The 27,226-nt window shown below is 43.3% G+C and overlaps 1 protein-coding gene across 3 annotated transcripts in view; it reads left to right on the top strand.

Moving 5' to 3' along the window:
* FAXC (failed axon connections homolog, metaxin like GST domain containing) overlaps positions 1–27,226 on the top strand; it is a 76,147-nt gene that overhangs the window by 40,008 nt on the left and 8,913 nt on the right. For all 3 annotated transcript variants that reach the window (XR_200562.3, XM_045084248.1, XM_004767076.2), the window contains one exon: positions 18,871–18,987. Coding sequence is in view for 2 of the 3 variants with exons in the window: in XM_045084248.1 (XP_044940183.1) it covers positions 18,871–18,987 (117 nt within the window). In the remaining variant the exon portion in view is untranslated. The remainder of the gene's footprint in view (positions 1–18,870; positions 18,988–27,226) is intronic.

Below are 27,226 nucleotides of genomic sequence, written 5' to 3'. Positions count from 1 at the left end.
TGCTAATGAGTACCAAGTGTTTAGAAATCTTCGTGGCTTATTTCGCAGCACAGATTGGTTGGTATAAATCTGACAGAAGCAACCTGATCTCTATCCTGGGGGCATTCTGTCTGTTTCTTCTCTGAGAGAGGTCTTTGACTTTGTGTTTAAAATATCAGGGTTCCAGTTCCTGAATGATTAGAATAAAAGAATGAAAAATTCGCAAGATAGCACCCTATGGATAACAGGCTTTTAAAATCTTCACCAGCACACGTCCTTTCCTCTTGTTGCCAGATACAGAAGCCTTTCCGCATTGTGTTCTGTTTGGGCTGATTTTTGCCTGGATAAAATTCACTGAGTAGACTGCCTAACTCAGGGAGGAATTACAGAACAATGATGGCCTGATGTATCGTAAAAATTAAGTCCTTGGTGAATCCAACCACATTTTTATTTAAAAATTTCAATTTGTATGAAAAAGACTAATCAGCATTTAAAACATTAGGGAGAAATATAGGTATCTTTCATCATTCCGTCATCTAACTCAGTAATGATTTTCGATTTCCCTGTATCTTCTATATGCATATTTTTTAGAAAATATTATTTCTGATGGATACATATCTTTGTATTTTGCTCATTCTTTTAAAGCAAATGCTGAAATGTGCTTTACTTTTGAGGAATTATTTACTTTAAATAGAGTCACAGGAGTGAAATTACTGGGTGAAAGATTATGAACATCGTTAGGTTTGTTTCTAGGCATTGCCATGGTGTTTTCCAAAAGAGAAGCACAGGTTTACAAAGTGACCAGTAAAAGTCTGAGCTACCAGTTTCCCTGAAGGCTTACCAGTAATCGTTCTGATTCCTAAAGAAAAAAAAAAATCATTTACCACTTTACTCATTATAAACTGTTATCTTCAGTTTAGTCTGTATTCTGATTCTTTAATCACCTGTAAGAAATATTTTTTCTTTTTATTTTTCCTAATTGTTTCTTATGTGAATCAGCTGTTCCAATTTTTTGTCCATTTTTCTACTGAATTTGAGGTTTCCTTTAAAATGTAATTGATCTATTTATATCTCACTGAGTTCTACTCTCAGTGATGTCTGAGGCAAATATTTTCTCCATCTCACTTGGCATCTTAAAGATGTATGCATGTGGACAGTCTGACTCATGGTTATCCTCGGCCATCCTGACCCCACTGTAGGCATCTGCGGTGCTTGTGTGGGTGCTTGTCCAACTCCTCCTAGTCCCAAACCCAACCCTGCAGGAACCTCTGCTCCTTCCACTGAGCTGCCAGCCTTTTCCTCGAGGCCGGCTTCAGACCTGGGGCTGTTGACTTCTGACCAGGACCCCAGAGTCTGCCGGAGCACCCTGTGTAGCCCACCTCCCTCCCACACTTGATTACTGCCTGCCTCTCAACCTCAGGCTCCTTTCTCCTTCAGGTTCTCCTCACCCCGCCATTTTGTTAGCCCCCACTTCCCCGTTTACTTCGCTTTCACTCAGCCTAGCCTGTGATCCGTCATGGAAGCTACTCTCATCCGTAGTGGCCTCCCTTGGCTCACCTTCCCCAGCTAGCAGTGCTCCAGGTGGCCTGGTCAGCCTCGCTCTATGGAGTCCTGCCCCCTCCCTTCCTTCTTCAGGAGGTTGAGTTCAAATTCTTTCTTTCCTGTCTTCAACCTTTATTTCTTTACAGATTGCTCCTACTTACCATGTAAGTCTCTCCCTCCCTTAAAAACACCACTCCAGGTCTGTCCTGTCTCTTGCCTTCCCTTCACACAGTTTATCTGAAAAGCCACAAGTCACACTCACTTCCCATTCGCTCCTAGCCCCGGCCCCACAGTTGCTCTTGAAAGGGTAAAGAACAACCTGCCCGTTCACCGGATCTGCTTAAGAGCCTTATTTTTATGTCCGTTTTTATTTTGACCTTTTGGAAGTGGGAAATGTCAGCCTGAGGGAGAGGCTGAGAAGGCTCTCTCTCCTGCTATAGGCTAAGGGAAATAAGTTTTTTAGGTGTGTTGAAGAACAGAGGATTGGGACGTCTGGGTGCTGCAGTTGGTTAGGCAACCGACTCCTGGTCTTGGCTTAGGTCATGATCTCAGGGTCCTGGAATCCAGCCCCTGCCTTGGGCTCCGCTCAGCCTTCTGGAGTTTCTCTCTTCCTCATCCTCTCCCTCCCCCTTAACTCTTCCCCTGTGAGTACATTTGTGCACACCTGCACTCCCGTTCTGGCTCAAGTAAGTAAATAAATAAATTTTAAAAATCTTTTAAAAAAAGAACAAAGGATTCAGGCTTTTTCTTTCTCTGGAGGCTTCATCATCCATTTTCAACTCCTCAGATTCCCAGGCGCCCCCTGAGGAGGCATTAGTGTCCTGCTGTTTCAGCTGGGGCTCCGGTTCTTGGGTGTAACCTGCCAACACTTGCAGGCACTTCGTTTTTATTAACTCATTAGTGCTCATGAAGATCTTTTTTCCATGAAGAAATTTAGGCACAAGAAGGCAGCTTCCCAAGGAACAGCCAGCTAGCAAATAGTGGAGCTTAGATTGGACCTGACTGGTCTGGGAGAAGCCAGAAGTCCTTGCTGAACACTTTTTTAGCCTTTATCTTACTTATTGGGTCTGTCGGACCCCTTTTTCCTGATTTTCCTTTGCAGGTTCCTAAAATACCGATGGTGGAGGGAATGAGAAATTCTTTTCTATCCTTTAAGGGTCCTCTAGCTGGACTAAAAATTAAATTTACTAAGATAGATTAACAGGAGGGAACAAAATGTTTTATTACATGTGCAGAGAGGCCCAATAATGAAATTGAGAGTGGAAGAAATGACCAAGGCAGGCAGTTTTTATATTTTTTAGACAAAGAGACAATAAATCTGAGGAACTGAGAGGAAAAAAACCCCTTGGGAGCTTTGGTTAGTAAGGAATTCTGAACAGAATTTGGGCTGGGGTAGTAAATTAGTAAAAAGTAACATGGGTTGTTTATATAGCCTTCTTGGCTCTAAATTTCCCATCTTCAGTGGTAAGATTGTCTCTTTAGCTCCCGGAAGACAGGGACGATATCTTTCACTTGGGAGATTTATTTCCTGTTTTCAGGGGGATGGGAGGGGCTGAGTGTGCTGGCACCCTCTGTCTCTGGGTCACTTTTATACAAAATAATCAGTACGTCAAAGTGGCATGTTTTGGGGCAGCCTGCCCTTAGCCCCTGCAAGCGTTCCTAGGATTCCATCCCCTGCCCGCCTGTGTCCAGCTCTTTTCTTATCTTCACTCAGATGTCCCATAGCCGCCTAAATTCAGCACATCCTGAAAGAACTCACCCTCCCACCAGACCAGCACGTCTTCCCGTGACCTCTCAGGGAATGGCATTGTCATCCATTCAGTTATTCAGGTTGGATGCTAAAAAGCTATTCTAGATTTCTCCTTTTCCAGGAGATCCTCCACCTGGCTTCCAAAGTCCTGTACTGCTGGGGCCCTGCCTTCTTTCCAATGTCATTTCTTTCTTTCCTTTTTTTAAAGAGGGAGAGAGAGAAAGGGTGGGGAGGGGCAGAGGGAGAGAGAGAATCTTTTTTATTTTATTTTATTATTTTTTAGAGAGGGGGAGAGAGAATCTTAAGTAGGCTCCATGCCCAACACAGAGCCAGAGCCCTATGTAGGGCTCGATCTCACGACTCTGAGATTGACCTCAGTCGAAATCCAGAGTCAGACACTTAACTGACTGAGCCATCCAGGTGCCCATCCAGTCTCATTTCTTAAGCTTCACCCCTTGCCCATTATATGCTAGCCACACTTGTCTTCTTTCCGCTTCGCAAACCCACTGAACTTATTCTGACTTTAGGCCATTTGTCTTGGCCATTCCTTGTGCCTAACATTCTCATCCTCAAGATCTTGGCATTGCTAGATCCTCCTTGACATTTGTATCTCTGGGTAAATAATCACCTCCACAGAGAGGCCTTCCCTGACTTACATAGCTATTTAACGTAGCTGCCAGTCACCCGCTAGCAAGGCACTTGACTTTAATTCTCTGCACGGTGCTTATCACTTATTGATTGATTGGTTTATCAACGCTCCGTGTGATGTAAATTCCACGAGAGCAGTGACCTTGTCTCTTCTGTTAGTCCCTGTATCCCAAGCATCCAGAGCTGTCTTGCACATCATCAAAATAATATTGACAAGAGCTGACATATATGGAGCCTTGCCAATGTGCTTAAGCAAATAGTATATATTATATATTAGACCCTCATATGGTAATCCTTACTTTCATAATAATATGCATAATATATAGTCCACATTGATTATATAATTTAACATTATACATATATATGATATAAAATATCTAAGATAAATATGCTATGTACATATATGTGTATGCATATGTGTGTGTGTCCCAACAGTAATGTAATAACAATATCTATGCTTAGATGATTTGATGAGAATTAAATGAGGCAGAACTATTCTCATTAATTCTCACCAAATGTAGATGAGGATCGGTATATTGTGATTAATTTCAGTAGTAGTATGTCTGGTGTGTCAGTGAGGAAACAGAGACAGAGCGGTTAACTAACTGACCTAAGGCCACAGAGCTAACAAGCAGTGGGGTCAGGCTTGGACCTCGGTGTCGGGCTCTAGAGCTGAAGGGTTGGGTATACCTCATCACCGGGGTACTCCCCAAGCCCCTTCATCTCCTGTTCTTTCTGCCCCACAGCTGGAGGAGGGGCACCATATCTCTCACCTAGATTTTGCCACAGCTTCTTAGCTGGTGTCCCAACCTCTTGGTTTGCTTCTTAAATTTTACTAGTGTTTCATCTAAAATGCAAATCAGAACTGGAGTCTCCCGGTCTTGTAGACTAAAATCCAAACTCCTTTTCTTTACAACCTGAATTCTGTTCCCGTGTCTGCCTCATTTCCCGCGTCTCCCTCTCACATGCATTTATTTCCCCCCGGGATTGCTGAAGCACACGCTGCTCTTTTGCAGTTTTGTGCCTTCGCGTAGCCTTTTGCCTTGCCTTGCTTCATCCCACAGTCTCAAGTTTTCTTTCTACTTAGAAACTTCCTTAATGTTCTCCTCAATCTCCTCCAGCCCCATGAGGCTACCTACATCGAGTGTTTCTCTTCTCTCCTGTTTCATTTTGTGCAGACTTCCATCATGGAAATACTATATTGAACTTGTCTAGGCTCCTCCTGTTGCTCCCCCCACCCATCCTGACCTGAACTTTCCCCCAGTCTTGCCTGGGAACATTATTATGTTGAAGGAATTGGCTGACTGACTTCCCTCTGACCCTGGTACCTAACAGAAGGCCTGGTAAAATAGTAGACACTCCATAACTGTTTGCCGAATGAATACTAACTTCCAAAAGGCAGTTGAAGCAATCCACAGATATGAGAGGGCATAGTCAACCATAATATAAAACTTTCAGAAACCAATTGAAAAAATCACTTTCTTGGAATGAGTTTATTCCTGGAGTTGGGCACCAATGACTACTGAGACAGAAAGGGAAACTTCAGCTCAGGACCCTGAGATCAAGAGTTGCATTCCCTACAGACTGAGCCTGCCAGGTGCCCCTTTATAGACAGTGTTTTTGAATGTAAACATTTGTAAGTTTTCCTTGATAAACTGAATTGCTGTTCTGAAGGCATTTTTCTGGGGACTACTTTAATGTAGTTCCTGTATATATTTTTTCCTGATACAATTTATTATAGGGATTGAGCTTGGAGAGCCTAGAGGTTTTGATAACTTACCCAACAACCATAGCACAGGCACCTCATAGACCCACCTTGCAGTGTAGGTTAGTTCTAGGGGGAGAAGTTGAAGGCAAACTTCAGCTAGTTCTGAGTCAGCTGTTTTACGTTGAACTCTGTGGTGACGTAGCTCTTCCATATTGTTGGTTAAAGAGGGTTCTCCCTGCCTTAGGAACCTGGTGGTCGAGCCTTGGATGTTCTCTTATGAGAACTTAAGGATCTGACTTGTTGGGCTGTTCGGAGGCCCTCCTGCCTCCATGGAGCAGTGAGCTGTAGCTGTCTGGGACAGGGCGAAAATAGCTTAAATACCTATACAACACCTTGGTTGAGCCCCAGTGTTCTACATCCTAGAGTTCTATGCCATCAAATATGGGAGGGGTGACTCTGGTCCAAAAGATTTAAGGGCAAGGTATTATAATAGTTGCCATTCACTGAAAAATATATTTACTGTGTACCTACTGTGTATAGGGCAAGGGGCTGGGTATTGGGGGTACTGTGTTAACATTTAAGTAGGGCTCATTCTCTGATACGATTTTGTTCTTCACTGAGTTTACAATATAGACAAAGTCACAAGGAACCATTCCAATGATACTGGCAGGACCCCTACTTATCAAATAACCCCCAAGTGGCTGAGTTCATTTAACCGTTAGATTGCGCGGGGGAGGGGAGTGATTAGTGTTGTACATTTGAACATTGAGGGACATCTGCCAAATGTTTTAATTTAATGTAATCTAGGATTTTGCCTTGTTGATGCAGTTTTTCCCCTTGATCCACTATTACTGAAAAAGATCAGGTAATTTTGATTTTTTTAATTAGGAAAATTTTCAAACACACAGGAAAGTATAATAGTAGTACCATGAATAACTTTTTATTATCATCACCTTGATTTCATAGTTGTTAATATTTTGTCATATTGCTTCAGCAGTTTCTTTTTCTTTTTTCTAGTGTGCATTTTAGAATAAATTATAGTGATCATGACATTTAACCTCCAGACACTGGACTATAGCTCCAATAATTCCTTCTGTAGTAGGCAGCCTCCAAGATAGCCCCTGGTGTTCCCTGCCTTCTGTGTAATCATCTTCTTGTGTAATCCCCTCCCCCTGAGTATAAGCTGGATTTATTTATTTATTTATTTTTTAAAAGATTTTATTTATTTATTTGACAGAGAGAAATCACAAGTAGATGGAGAGGCAGGCAGAGAGAGAGAGGGAAGCAGGCTCCCTGCTGAGCAGAGAGCCCGATGCGGGGCTCAATCCCAGGACCCTGAGATCATGACCTGAGCCGAAGGCAGCGGCTTAACCCACTGAGCCACCCAGGCGCCCCTAAGCTGGATTTATTGATTTGTTCCCAGCAAATAGGATATGGCAAAAACAATGGACTATCCTTTCCAAGATGAGGTCATAAAAAGACTGTACTTCATCTTGGGCATCTTCTCTCTCCTGATGTTGTTCTCGCTCACACTGTCATGAACTGCTCTGTAGAGAGGTCCATGTGTCAGGGAATGAATATCTCTGGCCAAGAGTCAGTGAGCCCCTGAGGCCTATTGACAGCCATGGGAATGAGTTTGGAAACGCTCTCCCTGAGTCAAACCTTGAGGTTACTGCAACCCTGAATACTTCTTGATTAAATCAGTGAGACGCCCTGCGCTAGGGGTACCCAGCTGAGGCTGCCTGGATTCTTGACCCATGGAAATTATGAGGTAATAAATGTTTGTTGTTTTAATCTGCTACATTTTGGGGTACTTTGGTATTCAGCAACAGTAAGTACACGGACATAACTCCGATCCTATGAATCCCTGTAGGAGACTCTTCCAGTTGCTGCTGAGTTGTGAAGAGGGAAGCCAGGTTGTCAGCCAAGGAAAGAGCACTTATCCTGCGATGGTGGGTGGCACACATCAGATCTCAGTTGCCTCAAGTTGTTTAAATAAAAGGTTTTACATCTTTTAGAAGTAGAATCTTATCTTTCTGTCTCTCAAGATACTATTATTATTGCCCATTCTGATTTTTAAAGGATTATTTTCATCTTGGCTCTGAAGAAATCTGTATCTATGCTAAAGTAATAGAGCTTGGCATGTGGGAGGCTTCTGTCTCTGGATTTGGTGATCTTTGAGAAAGCAGTCTGCTCTGAGGAGAGAGCTATTGGGCACATTTTAACCCATCTAATGGTTAGGATACCTGGAAGAAAGCATTCAGTATAGGAGTAATAGGTCTCCTATAAAGTAGGGTAAAAACTCAGTCCTGCATTGGGCAACACACAGAATTTTGATAGCATGTTTAGCATAGTCATGGGTATGTCATTTGAGGAGATATGGGATTCCTTGATTGATTGATTAATTGATTGAGGCATAGTGGAGGGGCTCAGGGAAATGGAGAAGACATCCCCATGCCCAGCATGGGGCACAGTGTGGGGCTCAATCTCATGACCCTGAGATCATGACGCTTAACCGACTGAGCCACCCAGGCGCCCCTCGATTCCCATTCTGTGGTAACTTGATTTCACCTCAAGAGATCTGTGCCTATTGAGTGAATCTGAGTAAGATCCATCACTCTGGGCAGGCCTTAAACAGTTGTGGTGGTTAAAGATCTTTACCCATTTTTGTTGCTTGCTCTGATGTTTGAAAATGGGTGAGGATCCTGGGTTCCAACTAAGGTGAAACCTTAGTTTAGTGAAACCACAAAATGAATAAAAGTTCTTCATGATTGTGGAGTCTGCTCCTGTGGCCCTGATGCCAAACTCAAAACCTCCCATGGGAACCTATGACCAGTCAGCTATCTCAAAAGGATAAGTCCTTACAGAAGGATTTGAACTTAAATTTTGATATGACATTAAGTTCTGCCTGATATATTGTTTCATTAGCCAAACCAGAATGTGGGAGCTACCAGATAGTCTTTATTGAATTAAGAGATGGAACAACTGATTCCTTTGTCCAAATACAAGGCAGCCAAGGCTGAAATGAAATTAAGGGGAAAGCCTCTCCTGGGATGTAGTTTGAGTGACCTCTGTTCTTTACCCTCAGAAGATATACTGGGGAAGGGGAGTCTGGGGGGACCCAGTGATGTTCATACCCCTCAGATTTCAGACCAATGTGCAGTCAGACTCAGAAGCAACAATATGGCAGCGACTTCAAGGAGAGAGAAATAAGGCTTATCGTTGGTGAGTCAGTAACCTTATGTCACCATTAGAGATGTAGTTGTAGTTCGTTCTGATTTCCAGGAGCTGTTGTTCGTTGATATTAAATTAGGATATGAGACTGACCAGGCATTTGCCTCCTCCTGAGGAATACTTTCCTAATCTAGATTTCCCATGTGGGAAGTTTTTCCACAACTGGTGCCAATCCTTCATCCCAGTTTTCTAAAGTTATAGCATATGCCCATGGAGGCTTTGGGTATGTGGAAGTCAGAGGTACTCAGTCACCTCAAGAGGGCTGACGCACAGAAGAGCAAGTGCAGCTCTTTCCTTATTGTGGGGAAGAGATGTACTTCCTGTCTCATCCTAGGGAATCTGAAGAGGTGAGGTGATTGGTTTTGGTCAGTGGAGACAGGGTCAAGATCATACAAGCTGAGAAAAATTCGTTCTGTGGGTTCTTTCAGAGAGTCCTACAGAAAATTGCAGGAGTATCTGGTTGCTTTCCAAAAATTAAATCTGAGGAGGGATTAAATGTAGGTGCTGCTTCTGGTGTGTTCCCCAATGGTTTATAACCTCACATATAAGATAGCAACCCCTTTCTCCCCATAACGGAAAGAATCACATGCACAGCAATTTTAGAATATGCTGGGAGTATGAGCAAGAGCTCTTTAAAGGAAGTCGCCTGACAAAGGGAGTCTGATCAGGAGTGTAACAGAATAAAAAGTAGATTTTATTTTTCCCTGTAGCTTTGCTCTTTTGGAGATTCACATGCAGAAAAAGAGCTTAATGTCCGTTCTTTGAAGGTTGGATGTAAACTGTACTATCTTTGGGGAGAGTGCTAAAAAATATTTTTTTCCCCAATTTTCCTCAAATTCCCAGTTAACTAAAGGTGAGAGAAGGACAACAGGAAATATGGTTGATGTCTTCATTGACTTCACTGGACTTTTCTGCTTCTAAGTCATATCAATGCTCAAGTATAAGGAACCGTGTGGTTGAAATATGCAATTAATTACTCTTTATTTCTTAGACTAATAGAAAAATAAGTGCTTGAAAATTTTTGACTATTTTCTTTCATTTCTCTCTTGAACTTACATTTTCTAGCAAAGCCCTTTCTCTGCCTCTTATAAGAAATTTACCTAAATGACAGAAGCAGAATTGACAGTGATTAGTGGAAAACGGGAACAAAATTAGTAAGGGAGGGAACGGATATGAGTCAGAGGTTCATTTCTACAGTGATTTCCAAAACCTTGAAGTAAACTTTCTACCCACAATTCCATAGTGATATATGTGCCCATGGTCAGCTTTTGCTTAGAAGTATGTTAGTAGAGATTTACTTTCCTAGGAATGGGTAGAGTAAATATGGCCATAAATTCTTTGTGTGATCTCAGAGGAAAGAACTGGGATCAGTGATGGAATTTCTAAGGAGTCATATTTTGTTTCAGTGTAAGCAACTGTCTAATCATAGACTAGTCTGTCCTGCCCAAGAAGGGATAGAGATATCTCTAGCAGGGCGAGGGCTGGGACATATGGGGTGGGGAAGTGGGAGAAGGAATTTCTATCCTGGCAGAGATATTGGACTGGTTCTATCCATGGTCAGTACTTGTGTTCTGATTACTGGTGATGAGTAGAAGATAATTTCTAATGTTAAAATAGCACCGCTAGTTTGCAAAGTACTTTCACATTATTCTATCTTGTAATACTTACAAGAAATAGCTCTCCATTTTAAGAAAGGACAAAGATCACACATAATTAAGACTATGATCACCTAATTGGCAGTTTCTACTGTGATAGGTACCCAATGGACGGAAAAGTAAAACTGAGGGTTATTTGCCCTCAAAGAGCTGAAAAACTACTTGAGGAGCTAGTGCACACACTTAGGGCAGACTATGAGATAGTATGTGGGAATTACCTATTGGTGCGCTAGATCCGTGGTTCTCAAAGGGTGTTCCCTGGACCAACAGCATCAGCATTATCTGGGATCTGTTAGAAATACAGTTGTTTTTTTTTTTTTGGTTTTGGGTTTTTTTTTTTTTTTTTAAAGTTGGCTCCATCATGGAGCCTAGTGCAGGGCTTGAACTCACGATCCTGAGATCAGGACTCGAGTTGAGATCAAGAGGAGTTGGATGCTTAACCGATTGAGCCATGCGGGCACCCTGTAGAAATGCATTCTTGAGTCACACCTGCCGAATCAGAAATTCCAGGTGGGGGGTGGCGGTGTCATTCCGTGTTTCTAAAAAGTCCTCCAGGTGATTATGAGGCATGCTCGAGTTCAAGACCACTCACTGATCTAGTCCAGACCAGTACTTCTCAAACTCCAGCATGATAAGAATCACTTGGAACAGTGCTATTAAAAAAAATTTTTTTTCCAAGTTTTCATTTAAATTCTAGTTAGTTAACATAGATGATAAAATTGCACCTGAAACTGCTGCCTGAAATATGGCCCAAGAACTGCAGGCTCGCCAAGGTGGTTTTTACTGACCTGAAAACTTGTTAAAACAAAGATTTTCCAGTCCCACTCCCAGACATTCTCATTCAGTAGATGGGACTTGAGTCTGTGATGCTGAGGGGCTCAGACTGTTCTCTGAGCAGCCTTGCTCTGAGCGGTCGTGCCTCTGGGGTTTAGCGGACGAGTGCCCAGCGGGAGGGACTTCTGCGCCAGGACCATGCGCGTGGTCTTCGCAGACTGGAGGACAGACCACCTGAACTGAGTCTGATGGGAAGGTTTAGGTTGGCTAAGAGGAAATTATTTGATGCAGGGGTGGAGGAGAGGATGGGATGAGCCTCCAGTAGCGTGACGGAAGTAGACATTCACTCTAGTCACACCTCGTCTCGTTCTGTCTGGGACTGGGGGGAGTTAACAGCTGTCAGCTCTCACGCATCCTCCCCGAGGAGAGGGAGCAGGAAACAGCCTAGGACCAGGAGCACTTTCTTAGTTGCGTTGTTACATGGTCCCGCCCTCTAAGTGAGACTTGTAAGACCCATGATTGCGCTCTTTTTTTCTCCTCTTCCCTGGGTTCCCCTGCTCACCAAGCCTGGTTTGCTTCAACTCTACAGCTTGTTCTTTCAGTTTGGTCTGAATCTTCAGGCTTGGATTCTGACCGTTCTTCTCAGACTCCATGTTGACTTAGTTCTCCCTGGACAACTGTGTGGCTCTGCTCTCCATATTCACTCTTCCCCATCATGTCCTACCCATTTCCTCAGGCTGTCCTTGGTGAGGGGGAGGAAGCTGGCCAACGTGCTCTGTCCTCATCTTTGTTGTGTCCTGGTGTCTCCTGGTCAGCCCTGTGTTGCTGTCCACGACAGAAGAAGTGGAAGATAGTGTGGTAAGAGCCGGCTCAGGCTTGGAGGTCAGGATAAGCAACCTTGGATGAATGGGGTCACTTAAGATTTTGACCAGTGATCTTATAAAATCCAATCACAGCTCAAGTCTGAGGTACAAAGAGCAAATATCCTTTAGGGCTCCAGAACATTTTTGTTATTCTTGACTTTGCACTCCCCACCCAATTTGTGGTCATCTTTGGGGTCCCCAATGGTAACTGCATCTGCATCACAGCTTTTGCCATGGAGAAGAGCTGCCCAGACCACCCAAGAGAGGTAGGATCACATTCTAGAAATACCGAGGACTAGCTAGTATCCCCTACCCTCAGTGTGGCCAACTCTAATTGCCCCTGCCATGGGCGCGTCTGCATGGCCCCTCTCCCCTGTTTGGTCACTGTCCTTGCATGTCCTCACTGGTCTCTGCTCCCTAAGGGCCACTTGAAGATCCAGGCATGGAGTCCTGTGAAATCACCCTGGGCACCCAAAGTCACCTTGCCTTCATTGGCTGGATGTACTCCACACTTTCCTGTGACGTGGGCTTGCTCTCACGGTCAGGAGGGCTCTGCATCCTCATGGAGGTTTTCTAGGCATGTGGAGACTGGCCTCTGGTGGAGAATCTTTCAGGGAACCTGATATCCCTCACCTCCTAGGGTTTCTGATATTTTCAACCATCATTTCTGCTCACCAGTGTTCTGGTCCTTACTCCTAACCTGGAGGCTGGCAGGGAGTCACAGGGACTCAGGTTTCTCTCAGCTGCTTCTGTCCCTTCCTATAGAAGCCAGCGGGGATAGTTTACCTACTGAAAAGGAAGCTTGAGTTGCCTTGGCCCCCAAGCCTGTTCTTTCAGTGCCCTTCAGAAATGCCCTTAGTGTTTTGTTTTTGCAACGTCTGGCCGCAAGATCTGGAACCACTTGGTGAAAGCTGGGAATGTTGCAGTCTTGAGAGACCTTAGCTTGGCCTCTTTGTCTCTAAGCAGAGTCAAATCTAAATTCAATTTCCCTCTTAAAATGACTTCCTGCCAGTGTCCAAAAGGCCAAAGCTAGAACAATTTGAGCGATAAAATATATAATGAAAGTACTGGATTATAAGCCATAGAATAAAATAAGTATTGATGAACACATACTTACATAAATAAATAATTGAATACATTAGTAAATGGGGGATGCAGGGAGTAGTAGAATTCTAATCAATAAATGTAGGAGGAGTGAGAAAAATAGAAAATCCTGACGAGGCAAAATAATAATAATTGTTTCAGAAAACATCCCCTAGTGGATGCTGAAATCAATGGGCCAGACTTTGCAGGGAAACATGGTATTCATACTGTTTCAAAAGATCTCATCCAGGATTATTAGTTGCAAAGGAAAAGTGGTACCCTACAGTGAGGAAACCTCACAGGTACCACCTTCACCACATATTCAAGGTTAACATCACCGTGATAAGACACATGGACATTGTGGTCCTTCTGCTAGGAGGCCCTGAGGAGGTATATTAGTCAGGTTTCTTCAGAGAAACAGACCAGTAGGATGTATGTAAACATATACATATATATTTGGGATATATATATTTAGTATAAAAATTTGTAAGGAGGTTATGGAAGGGGGCCTGTCTCAAGGTCTTCAGGGTGACCCCATGATGGAGACCCAGGAGAGCGGAGGGTGTGGTTCCAATCCAAAGGCCTGCAGGCTCAGCTCCAGGAAGAGCCCATGTTTCCACCTGAGTCCAAAGGCGGGAAAAACCCCATGTTCCCTTTTGAAGGCAAAAGGATTTCTCCCTTAGGAGAATTCTTAGGAATTCTTCCTGGGGAGAATCAGCAACCCCCCCCCCACTCTTTTAAAAGGCCTTCAACTGATTGGATGAGGCCCACCTACACCAGAGAGGGTAATCTGCGATACTTAGTCCGCCACTTAAATGTTAACCTCATCCAAAACACCCTCACAAAGACACCCAGAATTATGTTTGGCCAAATAAGCACTCCACGACCCAGTCACATAGACGCGTAAAAGTAGCCAACACAGAAGGTGACATTAAGACTTCCATGGGATTCTTGGCAAAAATACGTGACCTGATCTAATCATGAAAAACCGTAGGTGAACTCAAATTGATGAACGTTGTACAAAATAACTGGCCAGTATTCTTTATAAGTCTCAGGGTTATGCAAGACAAGGAGAGACTGGGGTGTTTGTGGATTGGAGGAGGGAGTAAGGACACCTACAAGCAGTGTGGGATCCTAGACTGGCTCTTGCAACACAAAAGGGTATTATTGAAAAATGAATAAAATGTGAATGGAGTCTATAGTGCAGTTAATAGTGCGTTAATGTTAATTTTTTAGTTTTGATACTTGGACTGTGATAGTCTAAGATATTGATATTGGCCGAAGCCAGCTGAGGGGTACACAGGAGCTCTGTTATTTTTGTAGCTTTTCTGTAAGTGTAAAATCCTTTCAAGATCAGGTTTTTAAAAAGCTTTCTGCCATTTGGTACTTGAGCACTTTTCAGTAACAGTACATTTTTACAGTAACAGTAAACTTTTAAAATTTAATAAATTTAAAAAATATTTTGATATTTTTTAAATTTATTACTGGTGTGTGTGTGACTTTGATTCTACCATTCAACATTTTCCACAAATGCTAAATTCTATCAGTTTTTTTTGGAAGCACCTTTAAAAAACCCCAGACTCTTTTTCTTTCTTTTTTTTTTCCTGTTTTCTGTACTTCTCCCTCTCTAAAGCAGTGTTTTTGGTAAATGATTATAGCTCAACCCTCCGCGGGTGTTAACCTCTGAGATGATGACCTGTGGGGCCCATTTACAGAGAACAAGGAGCCTGCGGCCGGAGGTCTGAAGACCTGGGAGCCAGCCTTCTTGGCCCAGTTCTGTTGCTAACTAAATCCATGACTTTTCGGTGTTGATGTTCTGATGCCAACTGGGAAATTCAGGTTAGATACTGTATGCAGAGTTGGTGTATGTATTCAAATGATTACTTTTTTTTTTTTTTTTAGGATTTTATTCATTTATCAGAGAGAGAGAGAGCACAAGCAGGGAGAAGGGCAGAGGGAGAAGCAGACTCCCCCCCCCCCACTTTTTTTTTTCTTTTAAACCTTTTATTTATTTATTTGACAGAGAGAGAGATCACAAGTAGGCAGAGAGAGAGAGAGAGAAGCAGGCTCCCTGCCAAGCAGAGATCTCGATGCGGGGCTCCATCCCAGGACCCTGAGATCATGACCTGAGCCAAAGACAGAGGCTTAAGGGAGCCCGATCCGGAGCTCATCCCAAGACCCTGGGATCATGACCTGAGCTGAGGACAAATGCTTAATCCAATGAGCCACCCAGGTGTCCCCAAATGATTACATTTTTTTAATTAATTTTTTTTTTTTTATCAAGGTCCAGGTGCTCTATTTTTAGGTTCCCAAGTTTTTGTTTTTTCTGTTTTATCCATGTTTTTTTTTTCCCTCTTGCCTCCAAAGTTTTTGGGTTCTACAACAGCTCTCGATTTACACACTTCATTCTGGCATTTTCCTTAGACAATCCCTCTTTCTCTCTCTCTTTTTAAAAATCAAATTAAAGGGGCGCCTGGGTGGCTCAGTGGGTTGAGCCGCTGCCTTCGGCTCAGGTCATGATCTCAGGGTCCTGGGATCGAGTCCCATATCGGGCTCTCTGCTCAGCAGGGAGCCTGCTTCCCTCTCTCTCTCTGCCTGCCTCTCCGTCTACTTGTGGTTTCTCTCTGTCAAAAAAAAAAAAAAAAAAAAAAAAAATCTTAAAAAAAAATCAAATTAAGGAGAGCAACATTTTCTTTTTTTTCTTTTTCTTTTGAGCAGGAAGCCCCTACAGCTGTCCTCTGTCTTGCTTTTCTTCTCTTTAAACAGTGTGTGGTCCTTTTCACAGTTGTGCCTCCAACTGTCTCATGGCTTCTGCGTTGTGGCTTCTGAACATTTGGGCCTCGACTGGGCTGAGCCCTGGCACCATCCTATCGGATCACTGGTGGGCACGCCCCTCCTGCCCACGCAGGGTGGCATGAGAGCTCAGGGTCAGGGTCCCTTGGCCAACCTGCATCACTAATACCAGCACTAAGGCCAGGGCATGGAGCCAGCAGGGTGCATTAAGCAATAACTGACACTTTTTTTTAAATTTAGGATTTTATTTTTTTAGAGAGAGAGAGAGTAGAGAGTGGTGGGCTGACAGGGAGGGAGACAGGAGAGAGAAAAATTTTTTTTTAAAGATTTTATTTATTAGAGAGAGTGAGCATGTGTGCAGGTGCACAAGTAGGGAGAGGGGCTGAGGGAGACGGAGAAGCAGACTCCCTGACGAGCAGGGAGCCTGACTCGGGGCTCAATCCAAGGACCTTGGGATCATGACCCGAGCCAAAGGCAGATGCTTAACGGACTGAGCCATCCAGGTGCCCCAGAGAGAGACTCTTGAACAGAGTCTGCTCACAGAGCCCAAGGTGGGGCTCAGTCTCACAACCTTGAGACTATGACCTGACCTGAAAGCAGGGGTGGACGCAAACAACTGAGCCATCCAGGTGCCCCAGGAAAATAACTGACACTCTTGAGAACAGATGATTCACCCGGGTTTGCTTTGTTACTTTTGTTAAGGGGAGGACCACTTACTTGTCCTCACCAGAATAGACAGTTTGGTTAGGTTCAGGATATTGTGGGGTATTCCTTGATCCCTGTGGAATATAGAGTAGAAGTGATCTTTTTAAAGATAATCTCTAGCTCCATTTGTTATTTTTTTGTTGTTTTCAACTTATTTTTAAAATTGGATATAATTGACATAAAACATTATGTAAGTTTAAGGGGAACAAATGTTGATCTGATACATTTCCGTATGCTTGTATCGTACTGTGTCGGTCTGTTAACTCTCATTCCCAACTCCAGCCATTTCTCCTTCTAGCTCATTTATATGCAGGCATCAGATACTTGATTTTATCAACGTGCCCCTCAAAAACAGTGAAATGGGTGCAGCATTTAGAACCATGCCTGGTATGTAGTAAACATTGCATTAGCGTCTGTTTAATAAAAATAAGAACTTATTCTCACTCCCAAAAAACTTACCATTTAGTTGGAAAGATAAAATGCACAAACAAACAAGCAAAACCCAAGCAGCACGTAGCACAGTATGGAAGAAATGTCACTCGGGAGAGTGGGCGAGCAGAGGCGAGACCTCTCTGCTGTGTGCTCACCTCCAGTCATCTCCCTTATTCGCCTAAACAACTAGCAATTCCTCCCATTTTATGGCTCAAGAAATTAAGGTTGGTAGGTGTAAAAGGCCTTACAAGGTTTATGTGTAACCGCAGCATTTGAACACAGGGCTGGCTGCACTGAAGACTCCTGTTAGCACCGGATAGAATAGACAGAGGAAGCTTTGGAAGGAGGCTCGTGCTGGACCTTGAAGCATGGATAGAATTTACCAGATGGAGAGAAGTGGGGAGCGCATACAGGTTGTGGGGGCCAGGGACAGGGGTGGGCACAGCGTGGGCAAAGATGCGTCCTTAGGAAGCATGGAGTGTGCTGGGGAGTGGGCAGCATTGCCCAGGTTTGCTAGAGGGAGGGAGGAGCGGCAGAGAAAACTGGAACCTGGGTTGGAGGCAGAGCCTAATGAGCCTTGAATTCCAAGTTTGGATTTTATTTCATAACCCATTTCATAGCCCATTGACGGTGTTTGTGAAGGGGAGTGACGTGGTGAAGAGAGGACTTTGTGTGATTTAAGTCGGGCGGGGAATGGAATGGGCTGGAGGAACAGGGGCTGCGCTCATGAAAGCTAATGCTTGAGGTACTGACATAGAGCACTAAGTGCTCCTCGTGCATGATGCCATTCATCCTGACAGTCGCCCTAGACAATGAGTATTACTATCATCCCCATTTTCCAGATAGGCAAACTGAGGCTCGGAGACGGTCAGTACCGAGCAGGCTCCCACAGTGAATCACGGTGCTGCCAGGATGTGAATGAGGTGGATCCAGTTCTACCTGTGTGGCCTTCGTTTGCTACAGCGCCTGTCAGTGGCTCTGCACACGACCTGGGACAATTGTAACAGGTCGGAGGAGATGGTCCAGCTGATGAAGACTGAGCTGGCTCAGCAGTGATGGAAAAGGAGAGACTGGGAGCAGGGGTGTGACACCTCGTTGTGTGTGAGCTCGATCTCAGGGCTGGGCCTGTAATTCCATAGTTTTTCTTTCTGTAGTCCTTCTCATGGGAGCTGGTGCTCAGTGCTGAGAGCATTGCCAAGACCGTGGAACAGCACGGAAAACCTTGTCGTGCAGCCCAGGCTTCTTGAGTTCTTCTGAGGACATGTATTAATTTAATAAAATAAGTGCTGACATTGGTGTGCTGGTTGTGGGTTACCTTTGAGATGGGTTAAGCATATTTCCAGGCGTTCTCAAGCATCTCAAGTTTTAGTTCCTTGAGTTTGAGACAAGGAGCTACCTCCAGAGGTCTGTGGGTGATAAGATCTCCCTTTCCCCATGAACCTTCCTCCCTTATGTGCTTTTCTTGATATGTTCCCAGTTACTTCCCTGTTTTGCTACTGTATGGATTGGTCCATCACAGAATTAATTTGTTTCATTTTTGCTTCTTTTTTTTCTTTTAAAGAAAAAGGGGGTACGTGCATTTTGACTCTGCAAAGCTTTTGACAAGAGTTAAATGAACCTATAATTCGAGTGCGCCGAATGCCACGGTGACCACCTGGGGCGGTGCAGGCCAGCCCAGTGACCTCTCTGCTCTGTCTGCTGCAGGTGACAAGAAGTACATCATGGGGCCCAAGCTTTCTACTCTGGACGCCACTGTCTTTGGACACTTGGCACAGGCAATGTGGACCTTACCTGGGACAAGACCTGAGCGGCTGATCAAAGGCAAGCCCTACAAACCTCTTCAGGCTTTAGGAATTGCTGTGGGGTGAAGGGTACGGGTAACACAATGGAGAATTCTAGGTCTATGCCTGTGAACTTGACTGTGCTTTTTGGAGACACCAGGCTCTGGTGTCCAGGGCTGGGGTCAGTTTATTTAATTTTTTATTATTATTGTTATTTTTAAAGGTTCTATTTATTTATTGACAGAGAGAGAGACAGCGAGAGAGGGAACACAAACAGGGGGAGTAGGTGAGGGAGAAGCAGGCTTCCCGCTGAGCAGGGAACCAGATATGGGGCTCGATCCCAGGATCCTGGGATCATTACCCGAGCCGAAGGCAGACACTTAATGACTGAGCCACCCAGGTGCCCCAGGTCAGTTTATTATGCTCAGGATGTGTAGGGGTTGAAGGAAGACCAGACTTTCACCTGCCATCTTGCCTAGACCATGTTCTCAACAAAGTTGATGCAAATTGTACTGTGTATTACACCAGCTCCTTACACAGTGGACTTAACACTTGTTGATAACAGGGCTGGGATTCCACCTCGTGCCCTTATTTTGTTGGTCTTCCTTAATTTCTGTGGGACATTGGTGCCGAGCCTCACCACTTTCCGTTCTACGGAGTACGGCAGTAAACATGGTGGGCTGGGGCTGATGGACTCACCGCCCATCTCGATGCTGTTTTTGAGTCTGAACTGGTGTTACATATTTCACGTGTAGGTATAGGTACATACGTTTCTACATCATTTGAGTACATTCTTTCCTCCTGTTCCAGTGGGTATCTGTAGATGATACATTAAGAGTAGTAGAGCTAGGAAGTTCAAGATTATGAAAAATAGGGGAAATGTCCGCAAATGTTTTATAGTGTGGTACCATATAAAATGTTATTATTATTATTAGTAGTAGTAATTGTTGTATATTTTGGCCGTAAGGCCTGCCACAGTTACATTACGGACTGGGGAGGGCGGGTAGAAGTGCGGATGAATGGGACCAGACCTAGGGGATGAATGAATATATGTGGGGGGTGGTAAGCCAAGAGTTGAATTCAAGTAGGCGAGGGGCAGGGACAGTAAGCTCAACGTGGGTTGGTATCAAAAGACCAGATCTTGGTGTATGTGTGTGTCGGGGAGCAGACTGAACAGGTGGAATGCACATGAAAGCTGGGCCTCTGGGAGAGGCTTCCTCTTGAGAATGGGAACTGTTTGGAGTCCGCTCCAATTTTTTTTTTTTTAAAGATTTTACCTATTTGAGAGAGAGAGAGAGAGAGCAGGAGCAGGGGTGGGAAGGAAGGGCAGAGGGAGAGGGAGAAGCAGATTCCCCGCTGAGCAGGGAGCCTGATGCAGGGCTCTATCCCAGGACTCTGGGATCATGCCCTGAGCTGAAGGCAGATACTTAAACTGAATGAGCCACCCGGGTGTCCTGAGTCATCTCCAATTTGAAGAAGTACCTGAGCAGGTACCTGGGGGCTGCTGATACAGGGATCAAAGTTCAGTATTTGGGTTTGGGAAGGGGAGTGACAGAGTTGACCAAGGTATTTATGCCCCAGCTGAGAAGGCTGGGGTTGTAGACGAGGTCACCAGTGAATAGTGCAGAGCATGTTTTTAATGTTGCTGGATGGATGGTCAGAACCAAGCAAGGCAGAATCAGACAAGAAACTGAGGCAGGTGAACACTCACGTATGGTGGTCACAGGTGGGTGTATAGGAAGGTTGGGGAAGGCTGTAGCTCTGTGTGTGTGTATGTGTGGGTGTGATTCATGTACATGCCCAGAAGCTCAGGCCAGGTAAAGGACAGGAGAAGTCATTCTCCAGATCCTCCCATTGGTGAGGATGTCTCCAGATACATTACCAGACTTGGCTGGAATAGAGCAGGCATTGACTGAAGGTTTTCCAGAACTTCGGCTGGGTGAGGCTAGGGGTAGTATGGACTGATATTTAATTTCCTATGTGATCAGCACAGAGATGTTCCTTGTCTTGCAATGTGTTAGAAGTTAGTAAATCAAATATGTTACCTTATTGGTGATGTTTGTAGCATTTAAAATACTTTCTCTTCATTTTAATCATCTAAGATATATTGGTTCCCTTTAGTTCACGTTGTATATCCACACTCTATTCCTGTTACTTCCTATTTCCTGCCACCACTCTTACTCACCAACAAGCACACACACTGCCACATCTACTTACATACTTCTATACACACATACCCCATACACACTCAGTTGTACACACACGCCCACATGCATGAACATACCCAGCTGACGTCATCTGTTATCAGTCAGAAGCATTTGGGTATTATCCATTATGACTAGAACTATCAAATTCTATAGAATCCCTTCTTGCAGGAATGAAACATCTTCTGTTAAATTATTTATGACTTGTCCTTTTTCACTTTTACTTCCTGGAAGGACTCAAGACATTTAGTGTCCTTTTTAAAGAAATGGGTCAGCCTTTTTGGAGGATCAATTTTGAGTTTCACCCAAGATCCACACACTTGGGAGAATATGACACCACCATGTGTGAGGGACTTTGGCACGTAGCTGTGTGTACTTTGGTTCTTAAACAAGTTAGAAGCTTCCAGCTCTCCCTGGGAACCGGGAGTAGCACGAATCGTTAAAGTCCACAGAGGGTCTCTAAATCCCATTTTGGTCATTGGTTGCATGGCCTTCCAAACCTTCTGATGGCAGCTGCTAAGGCAAGCCACTACTTTGGTTTCTACTTCTTCCTCCACCTTTGCTCTTTCTATGGTGGAGACTTGCCCAAGAAGTAACAAGAGGAAGGGGAAGCAGGAACAACGAATCACCTGTATGCTTCCGAACTGGCGCAATCTAGGAGCATCAAAGCTTGGATCAGGCAGTTTTCTGCCTTAGCTTTGGAACATCCAAAGCACTGTTGGCCTTGCCACATGTGTGAGTGTGTGTGTGTGTGTGTGTGTGTGTATAATATTCGCTTTTGGTCCTAGATATTAGTTACAGTATCTAGCCACATAGTGTAGCAGAACCATCGAAAATATTGAGAAATTTTCCTTAATTTAAGGGAGTAAGAGGACAGACTTTGAATATTAAGCCGTTCTTAAAATATACTTAGTATGTGTTTGTGTATTATAGATGTAGATACATGAAATATTTCCTTGCTGGAGAAAATTTAGAAAAGATAGAAAAATTAAAAAATAGAACTTGTGCCCCCTGTCACTTACAGAGAACTACTGTTAATATTGTGGTTGGTGTCCTCATCTTTCATCAAGTACATGTATGTGTATATTTTAGAAAAATTGGGATCATGATGTTGATACACTTATAAACCTGTAGTTTTAATTAACTATGTATCATGGCCATTTCCCTTGTTGTTAAATATGCTTTAAAGCAACATATGTAGTAGTTAGATAATATCCTATGCCCTGGCTACATTGTAATCGATGTGATTAATCTTTTCTTTCTGGACTTGTTCTTGTTTCACATAATTTTTAAACTAATGTTCTCTAGTGAATATTGTATAAAAATATATTCTTGCTTATCTCTGGTTATTTCCTTAAGCCAAATTTCTAGTTGAGGAATTTCTATCTCAAAAGGTCTAAGCTCTTGGTCTGTATAGCTAAATTGCTTTCTATTTTTTTTTTAAGATTTTATTTATTTATTTGACAGAAAGAGAGAGAAAACACAGGTAAGGGGAGCAGCAGGCAGAGGGAGAGGGAGAAGCAGGCTCACCGACCTGGGAGCCCAGTGCGGGGCTTGATCCGAGGACCCCGGGATCATGACCTGAGCCAAAGGCAGGTGCTTAACCGCTAAGCCACCCAGGTGCCCCTCCCCTTTAGCTTCAATTATGTGAAACAAGAACAAGTCCAGAATGTAGCCAGGGCATAGGATATAGGGGAAGGTGGTGTCTTCGTCACACCATTCAAATTTATTTCAAACTTTTCTGAAGAGGATACGCTCTGTGCCCTCCCTGCCCTGTGACAGAATGCCGAAGAGAGCAAGCAGGGCTCTCCGTGAGGTCAGCCCTTCACACAGGTCTGCAGTAGTGGGGGGTGCCGAGGAAATGCCTGTAATAAGCGTGTGGGGGTGCCAGCCCCATGTTTTCCAAATACTTGCTGGTTAATGCCTGAGGGCTGGACAGGTGCTGCTGGGACCTGCTGGCCCTCTCCCCCCCCAACCCCCACCCCGCACTTCTCCCTCACGCTCATTCCTGCCGCACACAGTTGGCAGCTGGGAGAAACAGAGTCCTGGGTTCTGGGGCTGGTAGACAACGTTTTCAGTGTCAAATTGTACAAAACTTTTTTTTTTAAAGATTTTATTTATTTATTTGACAGATGAAGATCACAAGTAGACAGAGAGGCAGGCAGAGAGAGAGGGAGGGGGAAGCAGGCTCCCCGCTGAGCAGAGAACCCGATGTGGGGCTCCATCCCAGCACTCTGGGATCACGACCTGAGCCGAAGGCAGAGGCTTTAACCCACTGAGCCACCCAGGCACCCCAAAATGTTTTTGAACATTAGAGAAATTGCAGTGATGCAAAATAAATAAATAGATATATAGATAGATAGATAAAAAATTAATCACTTTTTTTCAAAGAGCATTAGGGAATATTTCCATTTGGAGGACCTCTAAGAGAAAAGCTCTTAAATTCTTTTTGGGAGTGACCTCTGGGTCGAGGACCATTTGGCTTTCTGATAAATGGCCTCTCAAGCCACCCAAGCATATCACCAGTCACTCATTAGTACTTCACTAATGTACCTTATCAGAACTTTAGTTTTAAAAATACAATGGTTGTCAAAATAACTTGGATTAATCGGAATATTTTAAAAGATTTATGACTTCCCCTTATCTATGTCTAGTATCCCCCCCATGGAATAATCAATATTAAGAATTTGGAATAAATCTTTTTCTGCCTTTCTTTTTCATATGCAAGTTTACATACATGTATATAATAGTTTTGGGTTTTTTTAAAACTATTTTTAAACAATGGAATTGCATTCTATACATTACTTTTATAACTTGCTCTTTTCATTTAATAGAATGCCATACCTTTTTAACAACTACAAAATATATAGAATTGATGCACTGTAATTTATTCTATCAATCCCTATTGATAGACATTCAGGTCATTTTCATCTTTCTTTTCTTCCTTATTTTTTACTGACACAATGCTGTTGACATGCATATACATACATCTTTACGTACCGGGGTTTTTATCTTAGTATAATAGAGACATAAAAGTGGAGTTCTGGGCCAACAGATAGGTACAGTTAACATTTCAACAGATGGCACTGGATTACTATCCAAAAAAAAGGTTATAGAAATTTATAATTCCACCAGACATGTAGTTACAATGCCTCACCCTCCACGTTGGAGGTTACCAGACTTTAATTTTTACCATTTTTTTTGGTGTGACCTTGTTATCTCATTATTAGGTATACTTTGAAAAAAATGCAGTTTTTCTATTATTTCAAAAGGTTCACACCTTCAATGTAGGCATTTATATTAACACAGGCATCTCTCTCTCTCTCTCTCTCTCTCTCTCACACACACACACACACACACAGTTTCTACTGCCAACTTTTTTCTTTTCTTTTGTCCGGTAGCATGGTGAGTGGGTCAGCTGCTGGAGAATCCAGGGACACAAGGGATTGGTGAAGTCAGATGGGGTTAGAACTCAGCCATAGCATTTCATTTTCATCCCACTGTTTTTTTTTTTTTTTTAAGATTTTATTTATTTACTTGACAGAGATCACAAGTAGGCAGAGAGGCAGGCAGAGAGAGAGGAGGAAGCAGGCTCCCCGCTGAGCAGAGAGCCCGATGCGGGGCTCGATCTCAGGACCCTGAGATCACTACCCGAGCCGAAGGCAGCGGCTTAACCCACTGAGCCACCCAGGCGCCCCCATCCCACTGTTTTTATCAGTGGTGGGATTTGAGGATGGGTATGTGGGCTCCCAGTTTTTGCTTATCAAAAGCAGTCCCTTTCTGGACTCCATGATGGAATGATCACTTCTTGACAACTCATTATCTTTGAGGGGCAGTACCCGTCCCTCATAATTCTTAAAACCCCAGGAAGAATTACAGAAAAAGCTTCTGGGACATGAGTGTGAAGCTATTAATTCCCAAACCAGGCTGTATGTGTGGGGGGGGAGAGAATAGATTCATGGTGAAGGGCATGGAGCTTTCTAGCTATGTGACCTTAGGCAAGTTAATTAACCTCTTTGTTGCTTCCACGTTCCCATGACAGATGGGGATAATAATAGTTTCTGCTTCGTAGGATTATTGCAAATACTATTTCAACAGATGATTAAAGTCCTTCAAACCAGTGCCTGGTACACAGTAGAGACTATATCCATGTTTGCTGTTATTATTTTTATTAACTTTTATTATTGCATGCTTAAGGGGAATTCATGTCACACAGGACAAAGGCAGGGCAGCCCTCCTGGAAGAAAAGTGAAGCAACAGGCTGTAGAAAAAACAGCCACAGGAGAAGCGCCTAGAACCATATACGGTGTAGATCCTGTGGATACCGTGAATAGATTCTGACTTTCTAGCTGCTTGCTAAACAGCTCGGAGCAAATGGTCTTGATTGAGGCAAACACAGCTCTCTCCAGACCCCACTGTGAAGTGACCGTAGTCCATCTTTGATCACTTCCTCCCACTCCAAGGCCTGCCCCCCACCCCCCATACCGCCGGCCAAACCCTGCTGGGGCCTCCACAGCTTTGTCCAAGTCTTGGTTAGCTGGGACTGGCAGCAGTACCCAGGGAGGTGTTTCCTGATTGCTTCCTTGAGGGAGAATCTAAGGGGAGGGTTTGTCTGCGTCTTTTCAGGGAGCACTGATGGTGGCTCCTTGGCTTCTGGCTCCTGGGCGTGTATGTAAATTCCTTGAGTAGGGGGCAGTCAGAATGGACTCTTTGTATGGGGGGAGCTGTTATGACCTGAGGCAACTGAAAATAGTGCCCTGGAAGCGATATCAGCCCACCAGTTTGTAGGGCTCATGGAGTAGGGGAATCGCTTCTTCATGTTTTATAGGCAGCATGCTTACTTAAGCAGAGCGGCCATCAAGTTTTGAAAAATTTCCGTTGGAAAATGTGTATAATAATGTTATGCAAAGTAACAGGAAGTGGTAATAATGACAAATAAATAGAAAATATGCTGAAATAAATTCCACCAAAATGTTCATTGTGATGACCTGGGATTGATGAGATTATAGGAGCCTTATGTTTTCTCCCTTATCTATTTATACCGTTTTTATATACAGGGTTCTCACTTTCCAAAATGAGAATGTCTTATCTTCTTTGATAGAAAATAGAGTAGTTGAAGGCTATAATCAATAGACCCATTAATACAGAAACAACCTATATGGCCATAAAGGGGGTATGGTAAAAACAAAATAAACAATGGTACATCTGAATAATGAGCTACTGTGCAGTCATCAGCTAATAGCGTGAAATTGGAAGTTTTTTACTACAGGTTCTTAAGGGGGTAAAAGCAGCATAAGAAACAGAATATATATAGTAAATGCTTAAATAGCAAGTATAAATATATGTAAGCATATATATGTCTATACATTTCTGAAAGAACATAAAAATGTTATTACAGTTGTGATTATTGGTAATTCTTTTATTTTTGGTGTATCCATTATTTTCTAATTTCAGCAGTGAAACATTGGATTACCTGTATAATGAGATGTTTATATAATTTTTAAAAAACAAACATCCAAAGAATATTCTTAGGGCTAGGAAATCCAGAAAAGGATAGTGACTAATTATGTGTTTGTAAGCAATGCTGCCATCTGGTGGATCAAAGGCAAAAACTCACTCTTGCTTTTTTCATCAGGAATTAGGAAATGAATGTCCTATTCTGTGTTGTGTTTCAGACGAACGCTTGGACAATTTTAGTGACTTAACAAAAGTGTTCCTTTGATTCACGTGAAAAGAAGTAGCCCAGTGACTGAGTGGGAACTTAATTATGGGTATAGCTGTTCCATTTTATTTAAAAAAATATTTAAAAACCTGTTTTACTAAATGTGCCTGTGGGTACACTCATCCACAGAGAATTCTGAGTTATCCATTTTATTTAGGATTATTTACATCTTAACATAACTTTTTCCAACTATGTGACATAGTACGCAGTCCTTAATAACACTACAAATATTTGTGGAACGAATGATTATTTCTGACTGACTTAATCCAACTAATAGTTGGTGTATTTCCATGGGCTATATTTTAATTCAAATATGAACCAGTCAAAGCACCAGTTCTCTTGATAACCAAACA

This window comes from Mustela putorius, unplaced genomic scaffold, assembly GCF_011764305.1.
Source record: "Mustela putorius furo isolate JIRA1106 unplaced genomic scaffold, ASM1176430v1.1 tig00000759_pilon_pilon_pilon, whole genome shotgun sequence".
Taxonomy (NCBI): Eukaryota; Metazoa; Chordata; class Mammalia; order Carnivora; family Mustelidae; genus Mustela; species Mustela putorius.
The sequence above is the reverse complement of the archived record's forward strand: the minus strand, read 5'-3'. Positions and strand labels throughout refer to the sequence as shown.